This window comes from Cygnus atratus, chromosome 15 (genome assembly GCF_013377495.2).
Source record: "Cygnus atratus isolate AKBS03 ecotype Queensland, Australia chromosome 15, CAtr_DNAZoo_HiC_assembly, whole genome shotgun sequence".
Lineage (NCBI taxonomy): Eukaryota > Metazoa > Chordata > Aves > Anseriformes > Anatidae > Cygnus > Cygnus atratus.
Genome location: NC_066376.1, coordinates 13,521,154 through 13,545,911, shown reverse-complemented (window position 1 = coordinate 13,545,911; position 24,758 = coordinate 13,521,154). Strand labels below are relative to the sequence as shown.

The 24,758-nt window shown below is 57.7% G+C and overlaps 1 protein-coding gene across 1 annotated transcript; it reads right to left on the bottom strand.

Annotated features, from left to right (window-relative positions):
- Positions 1–10: 10 nt before the first annotated feature.
- Positions 11–23,625, bottom strand: PPL (periplakin). Its single transcript, XM_035548810.2, has 22 exons — positions 23,520–23,625; positions 16,777–16,876; positions 16,390–16,544; positions 15,877–15,997; positions 15,063–15,188; positions 14,798–14,839; positions 14,515–14,676; positions 13,451–13,558; positions 12,899–12,994; positions 11,710–11,832; positions 10,812–10,958; positions 10,092–10,243; positions 9,692–9,789; positions 8,968–9,125; positions 8,020–8,198; positions 7,800–7,938; positions 6,722–6,915; positions 5,971–6,121; positions 5,590–5,673; positions 5,035–5,151; positions 4,249–4,341; positions 11–3,609 (listed from the first exon to the last, which is right to left on the bottom strand). Exons 1-22 carry the CDS (start codon positions 23,579–23,581, stop codon positions 925–927), a joined length of 5,292 nt encoding a protein of 1,763 aa, XP_035404703.2. The 5' UTR covers positions 23,582–23,625; the 3' UTR covers positions 11–924.
- Between the last annotated feature and the right edge of the window lie 1,133 nt (positions 23,626–24,758).

The following is a 24,758-nucleotide window of genomic DNA, read 5'->3' as shown; positions in this document are numbered from 1 at the left end:
ACAAACTTCTGATTGGAACCACTGCATCTTTATTTCGTACTATAAATAGAATTCCCCTCTATTTCCCATTCCCTTACACAAGTAAATGAAACATGTAGCTGCATGTACCTCTATTCAGTAAAATACCAGCACAAATGGCTTTTCACCATGAGGTAAGCTAACTGTGTTTCGAAGGCACTCTGCGTTTGGTTACAGTTGCATGCTTTACACTTACACTAGCATCTTGTGTTCGGCAACGCTGCCGGCTCTTCACGTACTTCTTGGTGAACTCCTTGGTATATGAATGCTCCTCCTGGATCTAGGGCTGATGCCATCAAATTACTGTGCTTTGCTTTGCTCTTCCCCACCAGCATCGGCACTTAGGTGAACAAAAAGGTGGTGTTTAGGTATTCGGGTGATGATAAGGAATTGAGATGTACGTTGCACCTTTTGTTTACAGAGCCGGTTTTCTCCGGGGATGATCTCGTCACTTAGATGTCCAGAATGAAACTGCCTGGCTTACCAACGTGTAGCTGACATAACCAGCTCCCGCTGGTCATCTCGGAGTCATCTTGACCTTCAGTCTCTCTTGTGTCTGCTGTATACAGCTTTTTATGTGACTACGTGACTATATGTTGAAGAAACTGCAGGTTCTGCTGAGTCTTTGGACTTCAGGTACTTCACTTCTTGTCTTGTTTTTCGTTAGGCTGAGTGATTAGGTAGGGCTGAAGAGGGGGAGAAGGTTTGGCTGTAGTCTTGCCAAATGAGTTTTCCACTACTGGCGGTGCTTTTCCACAGCATATGACAGCAAGCAGTGTGGCTTCATAGCATGGCTGGGGCAGAGGCTCTAGCATTTTGGAAGACGCAAAGGAGGGCAAGGATTTGCAGTGATCTGGTAGTCTAACAAGAGGTGCGGCTCTGACTCGCTGCTTTTAAGAAAAGTTTCTAGAGTGGAGGGAGCGCTGTGTAATTACTTCCGGACACCAAGACTGCCAACTCCTGGATCGACATCTGCTTGTTGAGGTAACAGTTGTACTGAGCCATGGTCAGCCTTCCACTCTTCAAGGCGTCCTCAATTGAAAACTCCCTACCGGACTTCCTGTCGAGGATCACAGATGATTCCCCATTGGGACCCTTTATTGAGATCTCTTCCCAGTCACATTCCTGGCTCTTCAGTTTGACAAACAGGCTCCATTCAATGAGGCCAAGCACGTGAGCTTCCTCAGGAGACATTTCCTTGCCTGTGTCGGGATCAATGACCACAATGGAGCGCCTCAGGTGGTTCTCTCTTTGTTCCCTCTTGATAGCCACTGTCTTGAGGCGATTCTGGAGTTGCTCGATCTCTGCATCTTTTTCTCTGGATAACTGCTTCAGCTCATCTAACTCTCTTTCCAGAGCTTGGAATCTGGAGTCCAGGTTTATTCCACTGTCCATGTGGGTCATGTTTCTCAAATCCCGAGCTTCTGTTGCTGTGAGTTCAATCTCTGACTGCAGTCTCCTTGTTTCCATCAGCAGATTCTGTTTTTCAAGGTGTAGTTTGTGGTTTTCCTCTCTTAATAAGTCTAGCTCCTTTGACGACTTAGAGTTGCTGAATTCCACCTCGGACAGCCTGGTTTCGAGCCTATTGATATCTGCATCTAGCTCCCTCTTACGCCTGCTCTCCTCCTCCAGGTTGCTCTTCAGCTTTTGAATCTCGTACTCCGTGTCTCCTTTGTCCACTTGGACGCTCTCTGAAAAGACCACTTTCTCTTTGACCTCCATCTTCTCCAAAGAAAGAAGCTTCTTTCTCAGGGCTTCCAGTTCAGTTTGCAAGACTTGTCTACGGTGCTTTTCTTCCTCTAGCTCTAGCTTGAGGAGGGAGTGCTCCTTCTCTTGCTGGGGATCTTGCTGAAGGATCACTTTCTGTTTCACAGTTACTCGTTCTGTCGTTTCTCTCTCCTGTTCTTCTAACTCATTCAACCTAATCTTCAGCCTCTGCACTTCCAGTTCCGCCTCTCTGCGGGCCTGTCTCTCTTTCTCAAGTTCTTCCAGCTGACGCTCTAGCTCAGACCTCCTCCTCTGCAGCTTGCGGAGCTCTTCACGGAGGCAATCAATTTGCTTCAGCTCGCTCTCAATGCTCTGCGAGAAGGAATTGACTTCAGCTTTCAGGGCAGGATCTTGCTCATACTTCACTACTTCCTGCTGGACCACTTTCTCCTTCACCTGGGAAAGCTCTTCCTCCTTCTGCCTTACCTTCTCTTCTTGGAGTAGCCGTTCCCTCTCCAGGTCAATGTGCTTCATCTGTTCCTCTGCTAGCTGCACTCTCAGAGACTCGACCTCCTCTCTAGTCTTGGGGTCTTCGCGGAACTGCAGAATTTCTTGAACAACTTCCTTTGTATGCACTTGGGGTTTGGTATCTTTCAAAGCCTGTATCTCTTGTTTCAGCTGGTAGATCTCGAGGTCAGCTCTTTCAATTGCTCCTGTCCTCTCTATGATTTCCTCGCGGAGTCGCTGTAGCTCCTTTTCAGTTTCTGGATCATTCTTGTACTTAATGACCTCCTTAATGACTTCTTTAACTTCTACCAGTGGCCCTCTGTTCCTCAGAGCAGCCAATTCATTCTGGCAGCTCTTCAGTTGCTCGTCACCACCCCGGTACCTCCTCTCCTGTTCTACCAGCTCCAAACGGAGGTTGGCAACTTCATTTTCAGCCTTAGGGTCTGGGCGCACAATCTCACGCACTTTCTCCTGTACAACCACCTTGGCATTCTCTTCCTCCAGCAGTTGGATCTTCCTGAGCAGCTCAGCTTTTTCCCGCTCGTTGGAACGACCCTTGGATTTCTCATCTTCGTACTGGCGCCGGAGCTCGTTCACCTCTCTCTCAATGGTCAAGTCTTTCTCCACCTTCAGCACCTCCTTGACAGTAATTTTGCCCTCAGCAATGGCCCGTTCTTTCTCAAGACGTTTGAGCTTCTCCTGGAGGAAGCTGAGCTCTTCCTCGTGCTTCTGCCTAAGGGCACTCTCCCTCTGCTTGTTCTCTTGCAACATGCGGAATTCCATCTCCAGCTGGGGATCGTTCTGCAGCTTCAGCACCTCCTTCTCCGTTACTTTCTCCTGCTCTTTGTTCTTCTCGCTGGACAGCACAGCAATTTGTTGGCGTAGCAGATTGACCTCATTCTCTCTGGTTCCTTCCTGCCTCCTGAGCTCTTCCAATTCTTCTTTGAGCCTCAGGATTTCATCAGCTTGAGCCTTGTCTTGTTCAATACGCAACACTTCTTTCACTATGTACTCCTGCCCTCCTTCTCTCTTCTCATGCTCCAGAACACGCAGCCTGATTTTAAGGGCCTCCAGCTCATCCTGGAGCACCTGGTTCTTTCGCTGCTCTTCTGCTAGGTTTTGCTGCAGTTTGTGGAAGCTCTCCTCCAGCTGGGGGTCAGGCACTTTCTTCACCAGTTCCTTCTTAACTATCGTTTCTTGGGGCTTCTGGTTTTGCAGGTGGACAATGTTGTTCTGAATGGCTTTGATCTCGGCTTCCAGCTGTTGCCGACGCTGCGTCTCATCCTCCAGCTCTTTCTTCAACTTCCAGACTTCTTCCATAGGCCTTCCAGACTTCTTGGTCTGGACAAATTCTTGTGTTACTTGAACGTCTGGTTGCTGTTGTTGGGGGGAAAAAAGCGTGTAGTTAACATTACCATATGATCATACGCAGTGCTTATTTTCAGTGCCTCCTGTAACAAAACCACAAGACGATGTTAATCTGGGTTAAGGGAGGCTGCCTACTGCCAACACTGAACAGAGCATGTTGGCAAACAGGCTTCTCCTGAACTGCTCTCTGGATTTCCAGCCTGAAAAATGCTCTTGGTGATGCCAGTTGTTGTCAGAGCAAAGCTTTTAGCCATGAGGGACACAAATTCTAGCCTGGGCTGGGCAAAAAGGAAGTGTTAAAAATGACATGGAGCTTCTGAGGATGAGGGGAATATAGCGGTGTGGGGACTGGAAAATGCAGAGAGGTCATGTGCCCCATTCCTGGCAAACTGATTGACAAGTCTGCAGGCTAATGGGCTTTTGTGGCAGGAAATGCCAGCTACTTTTGTTTCCGGTTCAACTTGTAATAGCAAAAGCACATGTATATCATGTACACAAATATTCTTTCAGGATCACACTGCCACAGCCTGTTGCAGCTGTGTCGTATCCATCTACCAGCTGCAGGCAGAGATCCAAACCGATAGCTGCAGCATGCTGACCCTCCCGAGCCTCCCCGCATGCAGCATGTGTTGGCGGGCCCTCAGTTACCTGCCGCAGGAGGTTCTGAGCAAATTCCAGGTTCTGCAGCCTCTGTTTATTCACAGCATTTACTTCGGTGAACTTGGCTGCCAGAACAGCTTCCTACGAGAAAAAGATGCATTCAGCAAAGCTGGAGCCAGAGGTGTTTGGTCAAGACTTGCTGAACAGAAACAATGGCCAGGCCCTAAAGCAATAACGCTGGGTGCTTTCCTAAAACCTTCCTACCAGTTTTGGGGGAGGACGGGTGGTTCTTGTGCACGCTTACAGTAATCTCACCTCCTTAGACTGCATGTTTCCTACTCAAGACTTACAAAAAGAGATGCAACCGAGGAAGAACCAGGTGGACACTTCTGGCTGCCTGCCTCGATAGGCAGGATAGTTTGAGATGAGTTTTACACAAATAGGTCCAGTATAAATAGGTGGCTCATGGCCTGCCCTCTCCATAAGTATTTATTTCTAGGATGCTGTCTGTGGCAGTGAAATCTCACTCCCTGGTTTAAAGTCTTGAGAGGAGAAATGTTTTCAGTATTTTGGCTTGTGGGAAAAGGAAGCGCTCCCTTTCAGAAAGGAAGTGCTAAATCTGGTGTTTTTCCTCCATCATTCTGGCCATCCCATCCCCAAAAATCAATGGCCTCAGAATGATGAAAAATTCCTTCCTCCCCTAGTCTTTTGCCCTCCCCTGCAGTCCCCTCTGGGGCCGAGGCTGCTGACTGTGAAATAATTGTTTGCAAAATCCCTGTTGGTCCTAGAAAGCTGTCATCTGCTTTAGCTCTCTGTAGGCTACTGCTTATTTACCTCCTCTTTTACTTTTGCGGCTGGAGACTGGAGCCTGGGCTTCTTGCTTGTGTACCCGTTCCGTCCGTTCTCTAGGTCGAGGATGGACCGTAGCTTCTCCGCTTCCAGCTCGTAGTCCTGCAGGAAAAGGTTCCCAGGAGAAAGGTGAGATTACCGAGTCCCCTTTGTGAGTGGATCCCTCCTGGACCCTGACTTTCAGGACTTCCTCCTGCCTCCCGTGGCCCAGGGTTTGGGCAAGTTGCTGAGGGTGGTGGGACCTGGAGTGCTTTGGCAGAACGTCCTGGCAGGGTGTGAGGCGGGTGCTGCCTGTCCTACAGCCCAGTGACCGGAGCTGTGTGTCCAGACTTGCCAGGTACCGCACCAATAGTGGGCGTGGAGTGGAAACCCTCCTTTCACAGGCAGCAAATGCTGGCTTACAGCCATGCTGTCTCTGTTGGAGCACACATCACCTGGGTTTAGCTCCTCAGCTGTTTGGGCAAGGCTTCATAGCCCTTCTTCAGGCAGCTCTTTGTAGGATGTGAAGAATTCTCCTGCTGGCAGAATTGCAGTTCTTACCTTCACTGCCTGCTGGTATTGCTGAGCTGTGGCGGAGACCTTCTGCACCTCCTGTTCCTTGCTTGCGATGTCACCGAGGAGCGCCTAGGATGCATGGAGATGCATGTCAGAGGAAATGCCAAACCCAAAAGCTTTGTTCAGCCTTTGTGAGGGTTGCCATTGGAGTTACAACACTGAGAATTGCAACCTCCTAGAGCTGCTTTGCTACATACAAACAAGTCACAGATAGGAGAATGGGACCTTATAGTATAAAAATAGGTAAAGTCAGCAGGTCTGTACATTTTTCCATTTTATGTGCAGAAGCTGTCTAAATCTATTAATTATCTTTTTGTGTTCCTTTTCCTCTCCCCCATGTAGCCCAGGGCTCTTGTGAAGAATTACCACTTGGTTCTTCAGCTTCACTTCCACTTGCTGGATGTTGTCTGTCTCCTGCGGCTCGTAGTTAGGTATGTTGCAAAGGAACTGGTTGATCTTGTCATAGTTGGTGCGGTAGTTGGAATAGGCACTCTTTGCTTTCTGTAGGGTCTGCGTTCTGTAGGGGAAATCAGCTGAATGTCAGTACTATCACATCTGTTGTCTTCTGCAAACACCTCTTAACCAGGCCCTGCTTCCCCTTCCCCTGTTCCCTGAAGACACTGATTTGAGCCAGTTGTTCTCCACCCCACTCTTCTGCAGGAATTGGTGCCACCCGGTTGGTATAAAAGTAAGCAGAAATCAAAGGAGAAAGGAGTCACGGGGCAACTGCAGGGAGAATGAGGAGGATGCTGAATGCTGGCTGTAAGCCTTTAGTGGGATAACAAGGTACAAGATGTGACGTGATCTGGGCAGAGGCAGATGTGGGTGGATGGCAGCTCGTGCACTCTTACTGCACCCACGCAGTGGCCAATGCAGTTGCTCTTGCCAAAGTCCCCATCTCTGTTGCAAGAGCACTTCATCCTAGAGGCTTCCCACACCTACCCAGCCAGTGCATGCCAGGAACCTCTATTGCTTCCTCCTTAGTCCTCCCTGGAAGCACTTCTGCAACTGCTCATTCCTAGACTGTGTTATGCCTCTTCCAGATCCTGCTCTACTGTAAATATCCCAGCTCTCCAGGCTGGTCCAGTTCTAGCTAGATGCTGTCGTGGAGTCTTACCTGTGGTCAATTTGTTTGCTGAGGTTGTTGAAGCGCTGGTTGAGTTTGTAGAGCTCTGCTTCCTGCCGCTCGATGTCAGGGCAGTGCTCTTGGAATTTGCTGGCCAGGGTGTTGGAGCACGTCTTTGTCCTTAGCAAGTTCTGCTCTGCTTCATTGAGCAGAAACCTTTTGGATTGGAGCTCGGAGCCCATGGCCTGTGGAAAAAGCAGGAGAGAGAAATTCTCCAGAGCTGCACAAGTGCCAGACTTTCATCACTGCTCCCCCTTGACTCAAGCTGTTGCGCTGGAGCTGCAGATGATGCTAAGGACTGGCTGAGCTGCAGCAGTGCTGCAAGTTCTGGAGAAAAGCAAGTTAGAGCTGAACTGTAAGCAGAGCCACCTGGTAAACCAGCTGGGGAGAAGTGAGCTCTCTCTCCCTTCTCTGTTAATCTTTAGAAGTAAGCATACTGTGTGTGAAATGTTTGGTGCTCCTCCTGCAAGCCCCCCGGGGTTACTCCGTGCCTGCAGGTGCAGCAGCTCCAGAAGAAGCTGTGAAAGCTCTTGCATGCCAGTCTAAACACGGGGCCTTGACGAAAAAGTTGAAGAAGGATGTGAAATTGTGGCCCAGTTCTTGGCCTTCCTAGCAGAAGGATTGCCGGTTTTGGTCAGCAGGTTTTCTTTTCCAAGATAACTGTTCCCAGTACGCTGACAGGTCCAGCCCTTTTCTGTACCAGGCCTCTGCATTGCTTTTCCCAGACCACCGTATCTTTTGCTTCTCTGCTCAAATCAGAAATACTCAACTGGCATTTGCCTTCTGGTTTGGGGATGGGAATGGTTTGTGTTTGAGGTCTCTGCACAGTTTCCTCTCCTCCCATGAGAGCACCTGCTGAGCTACACCTGGCAGGAAACCCAAGGAGAGTCTGCCTCTGCTTGGCTGTGGGCATCGCTGCAGTCAAGTGAGGTCCCAGCTGGGGGAGCCTGTCCCTTCACCAGCTGCTTCACGTTTGCGACTGGAGCAGCAACTCCCACAGCTCTCTGAAGGTGTTTCTGTATGGGGAGCACATCAATAGGGTAGAAAACTGGCTGGAGATAGCACTCACCAGCAGCTCTTCATTCTTGCGATCTATCACGCGCAAATCCTCTGGCACAGTGTCATCTGTCACCAGCTTGTTCTCATACGTGGACAGCAGGTCTCGGCCTTGCTGGAGGCTCTTCTCGAGGTGTGTGGCCACCTCAACTCTGTATGGACACAAGAGCAAAGGTACTGAAGCACACCTGCACCCATTTCCTGCAGCATGCCAGGCTCAGGCCATGACTTACTTCTCCTGGGCGGCGCTGAGCAGCTGGACCACGCGCTCGTACTTCCTGGTGGTGTTCTCCACCTTGTTCTTGACCAAGGTGGCGCTGCCAGTGTTCGGCACTGATTCAATGAAGACCTCGCACTCCTGGATCTTCCTCATTTTCTCTGGTTCAATGCGACGGACCTCATTGGTAATGTTCTGCGGGAGGAAAACAAAACCTTTGTAGCAACCGAACCAGGACCTGGTGGCTACAGCAGAAACTGGCTGACCTGCAGCCATGTGGTGCAAGAAGGGAGGGCAGGGCTGAGGCGTGCATTTGGTGGCCGGTGCCCTTCAGCCCATGGGGAACAAGAGGATATTCTCTATCCGAGTTTGTATCCAGCTCTGTTGGGGCAAGCTCGCTAGCACTTAGGAAGTGCTGGCACAAGGAAGCTCTGGCTGGGGCAGGAGGCTGGTTCACAGCAGCTCCAGCTCTGCTGGAAACATGCTGAGCTCGTCTGGACCCCTGGGCTCTGTGCCCTGAAGGATGACTTCTCGCCTGGACATCAAAGCGCTGCAGGCAGTTGAAGCAATTTGCCTTCACTTGTGGCGGCACTCGGATTTTGACACAGCCCTTGGCAGGTGATGTAACCAGGAACCGAATTTCCTCTTAAAACAAGGGAGGTTTGTGGCACAGAGCCAGGCCTAATTAGGGGTCAGGAGAAGAGGAAGGGAGCAGGAGGTTACAGCACTGGAGCCTAGCGGGGCAGGTGCTGAGCTGCGCACAAGGAGAAGCAGTGCCCTGGAGCTTAAGTGTTTGGGTTTTGTTTCTTCCTTAGCTGCTGGTGGTGGTGGCACTGCTCCATGCCCTCATGCTCCAGGAGCACTTACAGCACCCAGCACACTGAGGACCACCACGGAGACCCCTGGGGGGGGGCCTGGCCTTGGGAGCAGGGTCCCTGTGCAGCACCACCTGCCTGCTTCATACCTTCAGGTCCTTGGAGCGCTCGGTGCTGTCCTGCACAGCCCGACTCTGTTCCAGCGGCGGGCGGAGGTTTGCCGTGATTGCTTTCTCCAGCTTGTCCAGGTCGCTGTGTACTTTCTCCAGCCCTGCCAGGAGCTGGCGGCCCTGAACTGATGCAGCATCTGGGTGAGGAGAGGGGAGCAGGTTAGAGCCAGCTCAGTCCCACCACTAAGGACAAAACCCATGTCCTCCTTGGCTCCTTGCCCCCTGTGACCACAACCGGGCTGCTCGAGCCCCACACATGTCCTAGCGCTGCCTGGGGACCCTGAACAGGTGGGAAGCTGTTGGTGATGTCCTCTCACCACAACCAAGCAGCAGCCCAACTCTTCGGCCATGGGTGTGAACCAGCCACCAGTAAGAGCCCAAGGGAGCATGATCCAAGCACTGAACTGGGCTGCCCCATTCCTGTAGGGTCCCCATCCCTGCAGGTATTTGGGATGTGTGGAGGGGGCACTAAGGGATATGGTTTATACATCAGACTCAGGAGGTCAGGTTCATGGTTGGACTTGATCTTGAAGGTCTTTTCCAACCTTGATGTTGCTATAATTCTGTGGTTCATCATCTCCTGGGTAGGGGGGGCATGTATGTGACAGCATGGCGGGGTTGTTGGTTGAGGGGACAAGGCAGAGCCACCCCCTTTTAGCGCCTGGGGAGGGACGAGCCAAAGGCTGCCCGGGCAGAGCCGCACCTCCGATGCTGTCGGCCTTCAGCCCCTCGTAGCGCTGCTGGAGGATGTTCTTGCAGTTGGCGGTCTTCTCCTTCACGCTCATGTAGCTGTCAGCAATTCTGCGAAACGGGACAGCACAGGGCCGGGGTCAGAGCCGGCCCCTCGCCCCCCAGGACCCATCCTGGCCATGGAGGTGGGGGTGAAGCCCAGCCAGGGGGTCCCTGCAGCCTGATGCCTGGTGGCAGGGGGGCAGACGAGGTGCCTGCCTGCACCCCTTGCTCCTGTGAGCACTTCCCAAAGGAATGGTCAGGCTCCACCCCCCCTTAATGCCTCCCTGAGGAGGGGAATGTGGATGGAGAGAGGGGGAGGGCTGAGGCTGTGGTGGCAGCAGGAGGATCTGGCATGGCTGAGCTGCACGTACTGGTCTGCCAGCGCTACCGCCTCCGCGTCCGGAGGGGGGATCATGAAGCAGACACCCGGGGCGCTGATGGCATCTCCAGTGCTGTCTGTCACCTCCCAGACGTCCCCGCTGTTCTTCTGCAGGGTGTAGTGGGCTCCGCGGGTTATCTGGCCCTAGGGGACAGGAACCGGCAGCAGCCACAGGTCAGGATGTGCCTCCCGCCCCCCTCCACGTGCGGCGCCACCCAGCATCTGCCCCATGCAGAAAACTCATGCCCTGCTGCTCCCTCCCTGCAGCGCCCAGCTCTGAGCCGTGCCTCTGCTTGCACCAGGGCAGGGAGGAGGCACGGGCAGCTGAGTCAGCCCATGCTGCTCCCCAGTGCTGTGTCTCCTTGCTTCACCCCGACTGGCCCGTCCTCCGGGGACAGCACCTGTGGGCGCTGGGGACATGGATGTGCCCCGACTGCACCAGAGGGATGGTGCTGGGAGTGAATTTGGTCAGAAACATGCCTGCATGTCATCACTGTCCCAGCGTGGGAATGTGATGGAGCTGAGCTGTCGCAATACCAGGGAGGGTGTGTGACAGGCACTGTGGCTGTGCATTCCCCAGGCCCCATCCTGCACCGCTCCTCCCCAGCTGCACAACCTGCTTGCCTTGTCCCCGCAGAGCCCGTTCCTTCACCGGGTGTCACCTCTGTCCCCCGTACCCCCGAGGAGCCCCCAGGCCCTGGCGGGACGGTACCTGCTCGCCCTCGTACTCGCACAGAGCCTCCACAGGGACAGGCTGCGGTGGCGGCTGCCGGCGGTGCCGCAGGGGTAGGACATGCTGGCTGCGCTCCTGCAGTGATCGCACCACGGCATCGTACTTGTCCAAGGCCTTCTCCTGGTCCTGGCATGGGGGAACGACCAAAGAAACTTGGGAAGGAGGGAGAGGGACAAGCTTCTGCGCCCTCCCAGCTGGGCAAGAGCTCATACCGTGGCACAGCAGCCATGGCTGCTGGGCCCTGCAGCTGCTGTGGTCCTGGGCCGAGCATGTCCCTGTCCCCCTCGCCTGCTTTTAGGGCCAGGCTGAGGACGGGGGCTGTGTTTGCGTGGTCACCGTGCCGTGGCACCAGCCACAGGCATCCCCTGATTGTGTAGTCCATGGATAGTCCCATCCGCAGCAATTAGCTCTAATTAGCCCCTTGGAAAGGCTGTGCAGGGGTTGCTCTGTGGCTGGCTGTGCAGGGGGGGTGTCCTGCAGCAGGTGCTGGGCTGGGGGGGTGGGGTGGGGAGGAGAGGGCAGCTCCCAGGAGGGGCTCCTGGCACCCCGGGATGTGCTGCAGCACGGACGGGTCCCGGTTGGTGACCCCCACGGCCCAGCTCACCACAGCACAGCTCATCCCACCACCTCCTCCAGCAGCGGGTCTAATTATGCTCCCGCCCTTAACGAGCACTGGCTTAATGAGAGAACAAATAAAAACCAGCCCAGCGAGCAATTACGTTGCTGTGGGAGAGGCAATCTCTAGCTCAAGGGGGAGGACGAGCTGGGCACAGGGAGGCAGCAGCAAGGGCTGGGTGCCTGCCCCAGCAGGGCCAGCACCCATGGGTGCCGTGGGGATGCTCCAGCTCCCCCCAGTCCTGCCTCCACCAGTACTCACATCCAGCTCCCTGAGCAGCGACTCGAGCTGGTATCTGTCCTTGAACTCGGGGCTGTATTTTTGGTCCAGGTCTGTATCTACCTTCTTCAAGAGCTCCTGGGCGTCCTTCGCATCTTTCTGAAACTGTCGAAAGGTGAAATCCCTGGTGAAATCCCCGGAGAATCCCTCCCCTGCTGGAGCAGAGGCGCAGCCCAGTGCTGCCCATAGCAGGAACAGCCCCAGCCAGGCAGCGTGGGCAGCAAAAACCTCACAAGCGCATGGAGAAGGATGAGGTGTTGCTATCTGCGATAGCGGAGCTAGGGAAAGACTGCTGCAGAGAAAAATAATGGGGCAGCCTGCTTTTTGCATTGTTCAATGCACCTTTCCCTGCCCTCCCCACCTTTCATTTGGGTTTCAGGTGGACAGTGTCATGCTGTCCCCAGTGCCAGCGCAGAGGGGTGGGCAGAGCCCAGCCCTTCCCCACGCGAAACCCCCCACGGGGTGGCTTCTTCCAGCGGGAGCTGAGCGGGCACCCACGAGAGGCACTGCCTGGGCTGGGCACCCCACTTCCACCTTGGCAGGAGCCTCGTCACGTCCTCAACCCGCCCAGGCTGTGGGAGAGGAATCCGGCCCGACCTGCTCCCCGCGGAGCCTCCCCGGCTGCCAGATGCGATTTATCGGGCAGCCATCTGTCTGCAGCGCCTGGCCCTCGCGCGCGCTCCCCACGGGCAGCGCTGCGTGCGCTGCAGGTGCAGGTTCCACCCAAAGCCCTTCCGCTCCTGGGGGCAGCGAGGTGGCAGAAGTTGGAAATTAGGGGAAATTTCTTCTCAGAAAGGGTGGGGAGGTGTTCGGATGGGTTGCCCAGGGAGGTGGTGGAGTCACCATCCCTGGGGGTGTCAAGGAAAGGCTGGACGTGTGGTGCTTAGGGACGTGGTCTAGTGGGTGATAGTGGTAGGGGGGTGGTTGGACCAGATGATCTTGGAGGGCTTTTCCCACCTTAATGATCCTATGAAAAGGGGGTGGCAGGAGCCTTGCTGCAAGCCCTGACAGAGCAGAGCTGTCTGTGCACAAGGGTGCTGGCAGCAGGCAGCGGCGGTGGAGCAAGTTGCGCTTTGGCCAAGCAATTACTGCACTGGCAGTTGGGACTTGCACGTGGTGCGCTGGCATCTCTCTGGCCTGGCGGTGCCTCATGGCCCCCTGGCTCTGGTACCTTGTGGAAGTCCTCCATGAACTTCAGGTGGCTCTCCTCACAGATCAGGAAGTTGAGGTACTCCTTCCAGTCGGCATGGACCGCCTCGATGTGTGCCTGTAACACCGTGCGACGTCAGTGCTGAGAGGGCGACAACAGCCCTGTGCTGGCCAAAAGCAGCAGCACCCACCCTGAGCAACCAGACCCTGAGGGGCTGTGAGCCCCTCCGGAGGCTCCTGGCTCAGAGCTGGGGCAGCAATACCATAAACCTAGCCCAAAGCTGGGGTGTTGTGATGGGACTGTGGGGAACGAGGCAGCAAGTGCCATGGCCTGACGTCCACCTTGCCATTGGAGGTGGAATGTGATAACACAATTTGTCCCTTGAGGCTGGCCCAGGACAATCGCCAGAGGAACAGGGAGGATGGGAAGAGCTACTGGGGTTTCTCCCCACTCCCCCAGACCCCACTCACACACATGCAGGTGACTTCCCGCTTGGCACCCTGGCCTTGGCACAAGGTCCCACGCTGGAGTGCCCCAAGAGGCCGGGAGGCCGGGGTCAGCCCCAGCGCTCACCTCGATGGCGTTCTTCCCGGGGTGGTTCTGGGCCAGCAGCTGGTCTCCGTCCGCGTGCAGCTTATTGATGGCCTCCTCCTTCTCCTCCAGCTTCCGGTGGATGAAATTCTAGAAGGAGAGAGGCGGGGTGCTGGTTGATGTCCATACAAGCAGAAGGTTGGACGTGGTGTTTAGGGACATGGTCTAGCGGGTGATAGTGGTGGTAGGGGGATAGCTGGACCATCTTGGAGGGCTTTTCCAACCTCAGTGATTTTATGATTCTAAGGGGACCCTGGGTTAATCCTATGGCTTGGCTGTGAGGGCCTGACCAAGACCAAAAGCACAGTGTTCCCCTACCGCAGCTTTCATTTTTTTTCAGTTTTCATTGAAGATGAGATTTTTGCCAAGCTAACACTGAGCTAAAGGAGAGAATCATGACAACTCAGTGCTGAAATTACCAGTTCCTTCCACCCATTTTAAGTTTTGATTATGGCTCGTGTCTGACAACTTGTTTGCCTGGAGAATGATCTGCTCTGGGAGGCCAGGAAGTGTTTGTCACAAAGTGAATTCTTCTGGCAGTGACATGATGTGCAAGAGACATCCACTCTTTTGTGTAAGAACTCATAATGCATTCCCCCATCACCCACCACAGGTGTGTAATGTATGTCCTATATCACAGAATTACTCAAATATGTAAATATTTGCATGTGCAAAATTCAGACACACACATGCACAGGAATTTTTGAATAGACAAATAGATGCTGTGAGTAAACACCTTAGCTAACAGAATACAGATTAGGGGATAGAATTTAATTTTCAATATTTTCCCCTAGGAGTGACGTTAATAAGTGTTACCTCTCTTGTAACGGCAGAGAAGATTTGGAGAAGAAACTAAATATTATTCAGTGAAAGGGAAAATGAGTAAGTAGGCCGTACAGTGATTACACTGCCGGGTTCCCTCTCTGCTTTATTTCTGGCAGGAGGCAAGGACCAGCATTACTGCTCTATCACCTGGAGGTCTCGAAGTGCTTCCTGATGGAGGGGGGAAACTGAGGCAGAAGGGGCTGGTGTGAGCATACACCCACCTCATACTGGCGGCGCCGGCTTGGGTAGTCCAGGTTGTGGTCGCTCCAGTCGTAGTGCGTCCGGTCCTTCGCCTGCTGGTCCAGCCAGTAGAGCTTGTTGGTGCAGCGCTGCATGTAGTCCTGCAGCGCGTTCAGGTCCTGCTGCCGCTGCTGCGAGCTGGCCTGGGAGGGTGAGGGGGGAGCTGAGCCCCGTGCTCTGCTCCGCTCCCCACCCCGCAGCGCGGCTGCGAGGGGCTTGTCCGCCCCCCCCCCCCCCCAGCCCCCCATCCCAGGGGTCTCCTACCAGCAGCTTCTGGTACTTGGCTTGGAGGTCGCTCGTGTATTCCTGGTAACGGGAGGAGAAAGGCAACAGTCGGGAGGGTGGTTGAGGAAGAGTGGATGAGGGATGGGGATGGGGATTTTATGGCCTTTGCCTCCTCGTTAAACTAGGGCCGGTGCAGGATGCTCAGCTCCGAGGTCAGGAGGAAAGCTGGGCACTCACCCAACCTGGGCCAGGTTTGGGAGCTGCCTGTCCCCCCCCTACCCCGACATGGCGCGGCTGAGCTGACCTTGGTGCCTTCCTTGGTGACGTGCGGGCCGATGGCCATGACCTCGTTGTGGAAGATGTTGTGCTCTTCTACCTGGCTGTTGACCAGCGGCAGGTCAGTCCCGAAGCCCTTGCCACATAGCGCGTCCTGTGGCATGCAAGGGGGGGAGGAAATTAATGACAGGACAACGGGGCATGGTGGCCATGAGCTGGCAGGTTCCTCTTGGCCACCAGAGGTTGGACAGGAGTGGCGCTGGGCTCGGACAGGCTCTGCTGGCTCGTGCTGAGGGACGCAGAGGCTGGCATGGGCTGTGCTCCCCCATCCCGGCACCACAAGCTGGATTTGGGGATTTGAGAGGCGGAGGTGATGCAGCAGTGCTGCTGGGAACCACCATATGCCACGGACCAAAGCAGGTGGAGGCTGGGGGGTGGCAAGGCAGGGGAGAGGCCAAGCCTCCAGCATGTGGAGGAGAAGGCATGGGGGGACCCGGCAGCAGCCTTCCCGTGACCGCAGGGCAGTTACTGAGAAGCCAGCAGCATGTGGTAGCAGGATGGGAGCCAACAGGCACACGCCGGGACAGAAGTGCAGCCTGGGTGGCAGGGGAAGCTTTTCCACAGCCGGGCGTTGGAGCACGCTGCCCAGGGACAGAGCGCAGTCTCCATCCGTGGATGGAGAGCAGCAGAGGTTTGCCCAAGCTCGCCCAGAAGCGACAGCCTGGTGGGCTCCTGCGTGGCCACGCCACCCCCAGAGCTTGTCCTTGCTCGGCCCAGATGCCAGCAGTGGCACTGCCTCGAGCACCGTCCCCAGGCAGGGGCACTGGTGTCCCCCTCGGTACCTGTTTCTCCTCGATCACCGTGGACCAGTTGACCTGGGGCTCAATGTGCTGCAGGCAGAAGTTGTAGATCTGGTCGTGCTTCACGCGTAAGTTTGCCACTCGTTCCTTCAGCTGCCGGATGCTGCGGGAAGGGAAGGATGAGGTAGGATGCAGCACGTGGGCACGGACTGGACCGGCCATTAGCTGGAGGTCATCCCCTCCCGGCCCCGGTGGAGGCAGCGCCTTGGGGACCTCGGCCATGGAACTGGGCTGGGCAGGCATTGAGCAACGAGCTGGGGAGCGAGAGGGCAAAGGCTCCGCGTGCCCGTCCCCTGCCAAGGCTCTCAGCAACACCTCCAGCTCGGGGCTGGGGGCAGATGTCGCCCCAATGTGCTTTGCCCAGCGCTTTATGCATGGCTGGTGAGCAGTGGTTCCGGCTCGATAGGTGCCTGGGGACAGCCGCAGGGTGTGCGCGAGGGGCTGCTGCCAGTCCGAGCCCCCGGAGGGGGCTGTGCTCCCTCCCGCGGTACTCACTCTTCTGTGATCATGTCCCCCTGGGGGTGCTTCATGTGCCTGGCGATGGCCGCATCCCCGTCCAGCACGTAGAGCAGCTTGTCCGACTCAGTGAGCTTCTGAGCCGTGAGCTCCTTGTACTGAGCTAGCTGGCAGGCCTTGATCTTGTGCAAGTCCTGGGCAGGCGGAGAGGGGGGAGAAACGATCACAAAGGGGACAGCAGCAGCATCCAGCCCGCCATGGGGTGGGTGCCAGTCACGGTCCCCCCCCCCCCCACTGCTGCTGGGCCGCAGCACTGGGCAGGCTGGCTGGGGGGCAGGAGGAAATTTTGGATCCCTTCTGCCACCCCCGAGGGGGGTCTGCGTGCTTGGAGGAGCCTGTGGGCATGGGGCCGTGGCTCGTACTCACATTCTGCATTCGGGAGTCGGTCTCCACGATGTTTTTCTCCACCTGGTCAGCATTTTTCTGCAGGCGCTCTATGAGCTCGGTCAGCTCTTTGCTGGAGATGCTGGGGAGGAAGAAGAGAGGGAGAGGAGCTTGTCGCCCCGTGGGGGGCTGCTCTTGGCACGCCGTGGCCCTGCCACATGGCCGGGGGCCAGCCGAGCCCGCCCGGCACTGCAGCTGCGCGTGACTCACTGCTGCCTTTCGAACACTTTCCAAAACACTCCGAAACGCTGCTGCTCTGCCAGGAGGGGGGCGGTGGCTGGGGCCTTCCCAACGCGGCGGCGATGGGAGCGATGCCGCTGCCAAGCCCGACCCTCCCTTGGCACGAGGTGCAGAAGGGCCGCTCGCAGCGCAGGGCTCGGCTGCGCGCCGTCCCCGCTTGCTTTGCCCCAGCACCCCCAGCCCCTGCCACCCCTTCCGCACGGCGTTTGCCCTCCCCAGCACTCGTACGGAGCGCTCTGCCTGCAGCAGCCCTGCCTCCCTCCGGAGACATCTGCTCTGCAAAGAGGTGCACGGAATTTAGACCAAATAAAAGGGGATGGGGCGGCGCGGGCCGCATATGCGCTTGGGCACTTTGCCTCCTGCTAGGCAGGGTTTCTCCTTCCCTCCTCCGCGTGCCCAGGGTGACGGGGGTGCCAGCCTCTCCCCGGCAGGGTGCGGAGCCGGCCGCCTGCTCTGCTTCACATCAGCAAGAGATTGCACGGGGCCAGCCAACTATTCCCAGCAGGGACGGCTGAGCTGGAGCAAATGCTCCTGCTAATGCACGGAACGCCCCGTGCCACAGCGTTTGCATTGCCGTGGTTATTTTAAACATTTCATCTCCTCTGTCACTTGGGCTGCATTATCGCTGCGTGCCAAGAAGCTGCGAGGTCCCGGCTGGCTTCACACCCTGCCGGCAGGGCAATGGCACCTGGGGCTGAAGCACCGCAGCATCTCCCCCGCAGAGCTGCTGGCATCACGCCGCACGGCCCCGTGGGGCTGGGCCAGCGATCACCCACAGCACCAACACCGGGTTTTGTGCTCCCAAGTGCTGGCGGAGCCCGCAGCTGGCTGCATCCCGGCCGTGCCCGCTTTGCTGTGTGGACCGGAGCCATCGCCGGAGCCTTGGCTCGCTCCGATCCCAATCATTTATCGAGTGGGGATAATGAGCCTTAATGACCTCATTACATGGTGGCAGAATTAATCTTTATATGGCGCTTGGAAATGCTAATTGCTGTTACAGCTGCTGGTAGGCAGGCCCCGTGGCTCCTGCACAAGCTGCTCCCCGGAGGGCAGCGGGACGGGGTCCAGGCGTGAGCGGCGCTATCGGCGGGTCGCAGCATCCCGGCTGCGTGGGGGCTCCTGCAGCAGCCCCTGGTCCCTCCTGGGGGCTCGGCCACCCCAGCACAGCGTGAGCAGCCAGTCCCTGGGGAGGGCTTCGTGGTGGCTTCCCCGGACATGTGCCCGTGGGAACAGCACAGGGTCCTCATGGGCCACGCATGGTCGTGGTGGGGATACTCGGATGCTCGCAGCTCGCTGCCCTTCTGATGTGGTGCTGGGGAAGAAGAGCTTGAACAGCCGGGTCTGGCCAAATTTCTCCCAGCACTGGTGCTGAGTTTCGGGACAGGTGCCTGCCACACGTCCTGCCTTTTTCAATAGGAAAAAAAAAAAGAAAGCCCCAGGCTTGTTCCTCCCCACCTGAAGCCCTGCCCGTGCAGGCTGGTGGTGTTTGACAGATCCACGGAAGCTTGCGCTTCCCCGAGAAGCTCTGGCGTGGGCAGGGTTTGCGCTGATATTTCTTTTTATAGAAGCTGCATCACCAGAATGGCGCTGAGTGGGGTGGTGGCTTGTGTCTGTCACTGCTGCCTGCCAGGGCGAGCGTTGGCTTCTGCTGCCGGATCTCGGCTCGCCCCATGCTGGCAGCTTGGCTGTGCAGTGGCTGGTGCAGTCCCTGTGTCTTTGAACAAGCCCAGGGATGAATCTCTGGGGTCTGAGTGGATTGATAGTATGGATGGAAAAGCCATCCCAAACGACTGAAGAGGCTCGGAGCTTTCCTAGTTCTGGTTTTGATAGTGCTGAAGAAGCTTCCAAATTGTATGAAGGAAATAAAGTTAAGCAAGGGCTGGCTTGGGATCCGTGGCAATGCTGCACATCAGCCGTGGCTTTCCAAGCTGCTGCTGGTGATCTGGTGACCGCAGAGCCCAGCGTTCATGCTTGCTCGGAGGGCTCTGCATCAGCCAAGTCTATCTCCTGCATCGGGACCCAGCGAGCAGCTGTCAGCCTTCGGCTGGGCACCAGCTCTGCCGGGAGCATCCTCACAGCCCTGCCGGGACAGCTGGCATGGGGCTGATGCATCGGGGTGAGGATGTGCCCCCTTTTCCTGTGCCAGGGCAGATGGTTTGCCCAATAATCCAGAAATTGCTGCTGAAGTATACAGGTGCAGTGCTTGAGCAGGGTTGGCACGGAAGAGGAAACGTGGAGAGGCTCCGCAGCGCTTGCTTGCAGCGAGCAGGAACGCGCTCTGGTGTGACGCGGGCATCACTCTGCTCTCCAAGCCTCACCTTTCCTGGTGCAGGCAGCAGGAGAGGTTTGCTGCCTCCACCTTGTGCGAGAGCCTGGCAGGGCTGGCACCTGCTGGGGTTTTGGGATGGGGAAAGGTGCCCGGGACCTGGGCGTGGCAAGGAGCCTGCAGAGGAAAAGGTGAGGCAAAGCCCAAATAGTGAGGGCTTTGTTCTGAAAAAGGAGAAAAAAAAAAAAAGGAAGAAAAAAAAAAAAGAAAATCCCTGGACAAACTGGCTTTGCCATTTCTGAAGAACTTTAACATTTCCAAGGACTTTTCTGGTCACAAAGGAAAAAATGATAGCATTCATGAAAAGCTGTGTTTGACAAAAGCCCTGTTGCTGTTTCAGAGAGGCCGCGGGATGGCCTGGCCAGGGCAAAGGAGCGGGGATGATTCCAGGATGAGGGGAGGGTTTGCTCCGGATTTCTCGCAGCTGGGGAGCGGGGAGGAGGCAGCTGCTCCATGCTCGAGCATCTGTTGATGAAACTCATATCAGCACATGCTTTGGAGCCGTTTTCTTGCTCTTCAGGGAGAGGAGATGTTTTTGCTGTGGCTCACCAGGCTTGGGAGGATTCCAGCTTCACTGAAAGCTGCCTGGAGGTGCTCGATGTTCCCCTGCAGTGCCAGGGGAAAGTGTCCGAAGACTCCCCTGGGGTGCATGAGCATCCCGCGGAGCAAGGGACCTCCCTCTCCCCAGCTTTTCAGAGCAATACGGTGATTGTTTTGAGGAGGCAAAAACTTGGCTGCTGAAAACTTCTCCCAGGGAGGCTGCATTGAGGAGAACTGGTTTCCAAGACCAAATTCTAGCCTGGACCATCACTACCCACCACCCCCTACCAACACATTCAGCCTCTCGCCCTGCCAGCACGTTCCTGAGTCTTGCAGCCCACCACGAAACACCGTTTGCATTTGCTTTTCAGGGCTGTAACTCGTCTCACCAATTCCCGGTTGCTTTAGAGGGCTCAAGGTCTGCCTGTCAAACCCCGACTGAGGTGCTCGAGCAAAAGCCCGTGCACCCGCTCAGGTCTCTGACTTGTGCCGAAATTTGCACCTCCTTCCCCTAGCAGTGATGTGACCCCTGTCAATTTTTTTTTTTTTACCTCTCCACCTACCAGGCTGTGCCTTTGCTTGGAGCTGCTTGGAGCAAACCTCCCCGAGGCGCGGGTGCCTGGACGTGGGCAGGGTCACAGCTGGCCTGGTGGTCCCTTTGGCTTCTCCGATTGTTTCCTTATTCAAACGAGGAGGGGAGCTCACCCACACCCCTAATTAAGGGTGTTCAGATGGACATTTCGTGGAGTTTCAACTGCGCTGGATGAACGTGGTCCCCGGGAGAGCTCCCGTTTGTGGTGACAGCTTGCCCGTAGGTCAGACACTGTCCTGCTGCTTCCTGCGGCCCCTGCTCCCCTGGGGGCTCTGCTGGGAAACCCTCCCAGCCTCCTCAGCAGGCTGCAGCTGCCCCTGGCAGCCCCCCGTGTGTAGTGTCCCCTCCTTAATGCCCCTGGGACGCTTACAGCTGCCTTGGCACGGGATTGTGGTGGAGCAGAGGACAAAGGGGCTGGGCTTCAGCTAGCGTAACTCTGGTTTGGGAGAGATTGGAATCTGGTACAAAGCTGGGAGCAGCGCGCACACGTCAGGGCGTAGCTGGACAGCAGGGCTGCGAGGCTTAGCCCAGCTTGTTGCTATTATGTTTATCTTCCCTTGAATTAATGGCGATATATTATTGTAATGTGCATGGAAATTAAAGCAAAAATAGGCCAGGCGATGGCGAGGCTCGCTGCGCTATAAATACAGAGCAGCTCCCTGACTCACCGGTTGTCTATTCATTACTGCTGACTCCAGCCCTGCAAAACAGCCTCCAGAAATCGGTGTCAGCCCCGCAGCCAGGGCCTCCGCCGAGCCTCCAGCACCAGCCCCGAGGTAGGGCCGGGCCGGGCAGGAGGGCGCTGGGTCTCCTGCGCCACTGCTGGCAGCGGGTGGGATCCCTGCAGGCAGCAGGGTGAGCTCCCACAGCTGCCCCGTGTTTGGCGCTTCCCGAGCTCTTCACGAGCCCACCTCCTGGTTTCGGAGCGTGGGAAGGGTACCAGGGAGGGTGTTTGGTGGGGTTTCCCCATACGTCTGTATCCTGCCTTCCTAGGGGCACAGCACTACCCCACCGGCACCACCGCTTGGTTAGCGCTCGGCTCCTCTGAGCACCGCTTACCCAGAAAAATGCTTTTTTATCTATCTACAAAGGTAAATTACGTGCTGCACCCCCAGCCCTGCCTCTCCTGGCACATCCAGCCCCAGCAGCTGGATCTCTCACAAGGCTCCTGGGGATGGTGCCCTTGCCTCCCGTCTCTTTTTGGAGGGATGGAGAGGGGATGGGGATGTTTCTGTGTAGAGACTTGGGCCCTGGTCCTGTCCACTTGTGCATTGGGAAGACAGAACCACGGAAAATGTGGGCTGAGGAGCATCATCCGCAAACAGCCGGTGAGGGAAGGGTGCTGGGAGCCGGGTGCTGGGGACGTGCTCCAGGAGCAATGGGTGCTGCCGAGGCCGGGCACACCAGGGAGCCTGGCTCACCGTGCGCACCCCAAATCATCTTTGCCTCTCCATGCCTCTGCAGGGTTTAATGCCACTTCTGCCCTTTCCACGTCCCGGCTGGGGAAGCCACGGGGCCGGGGACAGCAGCTCCTGGCCAGGGTGCAACCCGCTGCAGGAGGTGCTCGGTTAGCGCCGCGCTACCCCCACGGTGCTTCGGGGGCTCGGTCCCTTGCCCTGGTGCTCAGCTCCCTCCCACCGCGCAGCCCCTCTCCGAAGCACGGGACGAGGCTGGACGGCGCACACGGTGTTGAAATGTCTGTTCCTGTTTCCACAGCCTGGCGTTCGGCTGCTGTTAGCAGCGCCGCTTGGTTCTTCCAGCAGCACGGGCGGGCGCTGGCGGGGAGCCTGGCAGCGCCTGGAGCACAGGCCGGGGCGGCGGGAGCTGCTCCTCTCCCACTGCCTTCTCCTGCAAGTGGTTCAACCGGTCCGACGCCGGCTTCCCCATCGCGGGGATGTTTCCCCACAGCGGGGAGTGTTCCCCGGACTCCCAGGTGTTTGTAAACTCCAACGCAGGAATTAACAAATTGGGGATAATGGGCGCAGCTCCCCCCCCCCCCCCAGGTGTGCGTGGACACGCGGGAAGCACGGTCCGGCTGCAGGGAGGGAGGTGGCCCCGGCCCCAGCACCGTGCTGCTTCCCCAGCTGGCACAATCCAGCCCTGAACACAAGGTTTCGTTCTGGCCCACAGCCTCCAGGGCGGGCGGCCTCCCGCCCCCGAACCTCCATCGCACCCGGCCATGGGCACCGACCCCGGCTGGCAGCTGGGGACCCCAGGGTGCAGCCGCCAGCCCAGGGGTGGGGACGGTGGGGCAGGTGCCCACGTCCATCCCCTCCCGGCACCACGACGCTGCTCAGGGTCCCAAGCCATCGGCCCAGGCACGGCGCTTCTGCCCGCCGAGCCCTCCGCTGCCAGCGCGCAGACGCAGCAGGGTGTTCGCACCTTCCTCCGGCAATGGGATCGTTGGGGCTGGGGCCACCGGGGAGGCTCGGGGCCGCCCCTCTCCTCCTGGGAGGGGGTACCTGGCAACCCCTGAGCCAGCCTGGCCCCAGAGAGGGGACCTGTTTGGTCCCCTGGGCTCCCAGGCCAGGGCAGCACCGACCCCTCTGGGGACCCCTCCTTGGTGCAGGGAGGAACAGGGAGGCTGCTGTTCTGAACCAAACCCGACATCTTTTGTATCGATCCCAACATCAAATCGATCCCAAGAAGCTCTTTGGGAAAACGTCCCCTCTGCCCCAGCGCGCAGTGGATCGCGCAGCCCGGGGGGCGGCCGTGCCTCCTCGGGGGGAGGAGAACCTCCCTTTTATTTTTTCCCCCCATTTTAACTGCGTCCTTCCGACGGGCACGTCCAGCCCTGCTCCTTTTTATGCCCGGCACAACCGATACTTGTCCCCACGCCAACCCAAAGAGCTGATGGAAAGAGGAGGGCCGGAGCCATCGCCCCTCGGACAACCCAGCGGCGAAGACCAACCTCGGCGCCCCGACGCCCCCGACCCCAACCCGGGCTCTCAGCACCCCCCGGGGCCGCCTGCTCGGCACCGGCAGCCCGGTGGCGGGGCAGGGGAGGGGGCTTAGGGGGTCGCTCACCTCTTTTTCTGCACCGAGGGGCTGTACTTCCCTTTGTTGCGCTTCCTGAAGAGCGAGTGCATCGCGTCCCCGGCCGGCGCCGCCGCCGCGCTCCGCCAGCTCTCGCCCCGCTGCCGCCGGGAGGCTCTGCTCCGGGACGGCGGCGGGAGGCGGGGCGGAGGCTGGAGGCTGGAGGCTGGAGGCTGCCTCCTGCCCTCCCGGGGCGGCGGGCGAGGGGCACGGCCGGGGCTGGCCCGGGGCGGGGCCGGGCGGGGGCTCCCCGCCGGCACCTCGCAGCCGTCGCCCCGCGCCCCGTCACCGCGGTCCCCTCCCTCGGGGAGCCTCCCCGGCTTTCCCGTCGCCACCCCCCCTCCCCGAAGGCCGCAGGGAGGGCACCCCCGGCTCCCAGCCTCTCTTCGTGGCGGGGTTCTCCGGCCTCTGAGCATCCTCGTGGCCTCCGCGCCATGTCCCTATGCTGGGGGCGGGCTGCGGGTGGGGTCCCAGAGAGCGGGGCAGAGGGGCACAATCCCCCCCCTCGCCCCGCTGGCCGCCTTTCCGTTGATGCGGCCCCTGCTTCCCTCCCCACTGGTGGGCTGGGGATGGAGGCTGGGACTCACCACCCCCAGCACCGCCGCTCCTGCCCCAGCACCGCCGTGTGCTGCGGTTCTTAGGGCGCACCGGGGCCAGCGGCTGCGCTGAGCGGGGCCGTGGGTGCCCTGGGCCAGTGCACCCTTCCCGAGGGCTGTGCCCACGCAGCGGGCACGAGGGCGGCAGGGTGGCTGCCCCCAGCCACCTAAGAGGTTTTGCTCACCCACCCGCGGGTGCACAGCAGCCAGCAATTAGGAGCGGCTCTGGCCTTTTTATCCCGGGATTTTGTGCCCATGTGGGATTAAAGGGCTGAATACGTGCTTGTAGCTTCCCCACCAGCCCCAAATCCTCTGCTGATTTTCTTTCTGGGGGCACGTCAGTGCACGCTGTGACCTATTGATCCCGATCCCCCGCTCACATCACGTCACTCAGCTGCGGGACCACTCGCTCTGGCAGAGCCCAGAGCCTCCGCTCGCCCTCCTGGCACACGAAGAGCCCCTGCACAGCTCTGAGTTTGCCCACCTGGGCTGGGTGTTGGCAGTGACAGCACAAGGCAAGTGCGTGTGCATGCGGCTGGGGGGCGGCCGGACTGCACTGGGGTGAGGATGGGGCAGGTGGGTGCTCCCCAAATCCCTGGGGGGCGGGGTTTGCGGGTGCTGGGCTGCGGTGCCT

Excerpts from the sequence above, each read along its gene's own strand:
- PPL (XM_035548810.2), bottom strand. The coding sequence starts at position 23,581 with ATGCACTCGCTCTTCAGGAAGCGCAACAAAGGGAAGTACAGCCCCTCG. Across the intron at positions 10,244-10,811 it reads GCGAGTACGAGGGCGAGCAG|GGCCAGATAACCCGCGGAGC; the intron begins GTACCGTCCCGC and ends CCTGTCCCCTAG. Across the intron at positions 4,342-5,034 it reads CCGCAAAAGTAAAAGAGGAG|GAAGCTGTTCTGGCAGCCAA; the intron begins GTAAATAAGCAG and ends TTTTTCTCGTAG.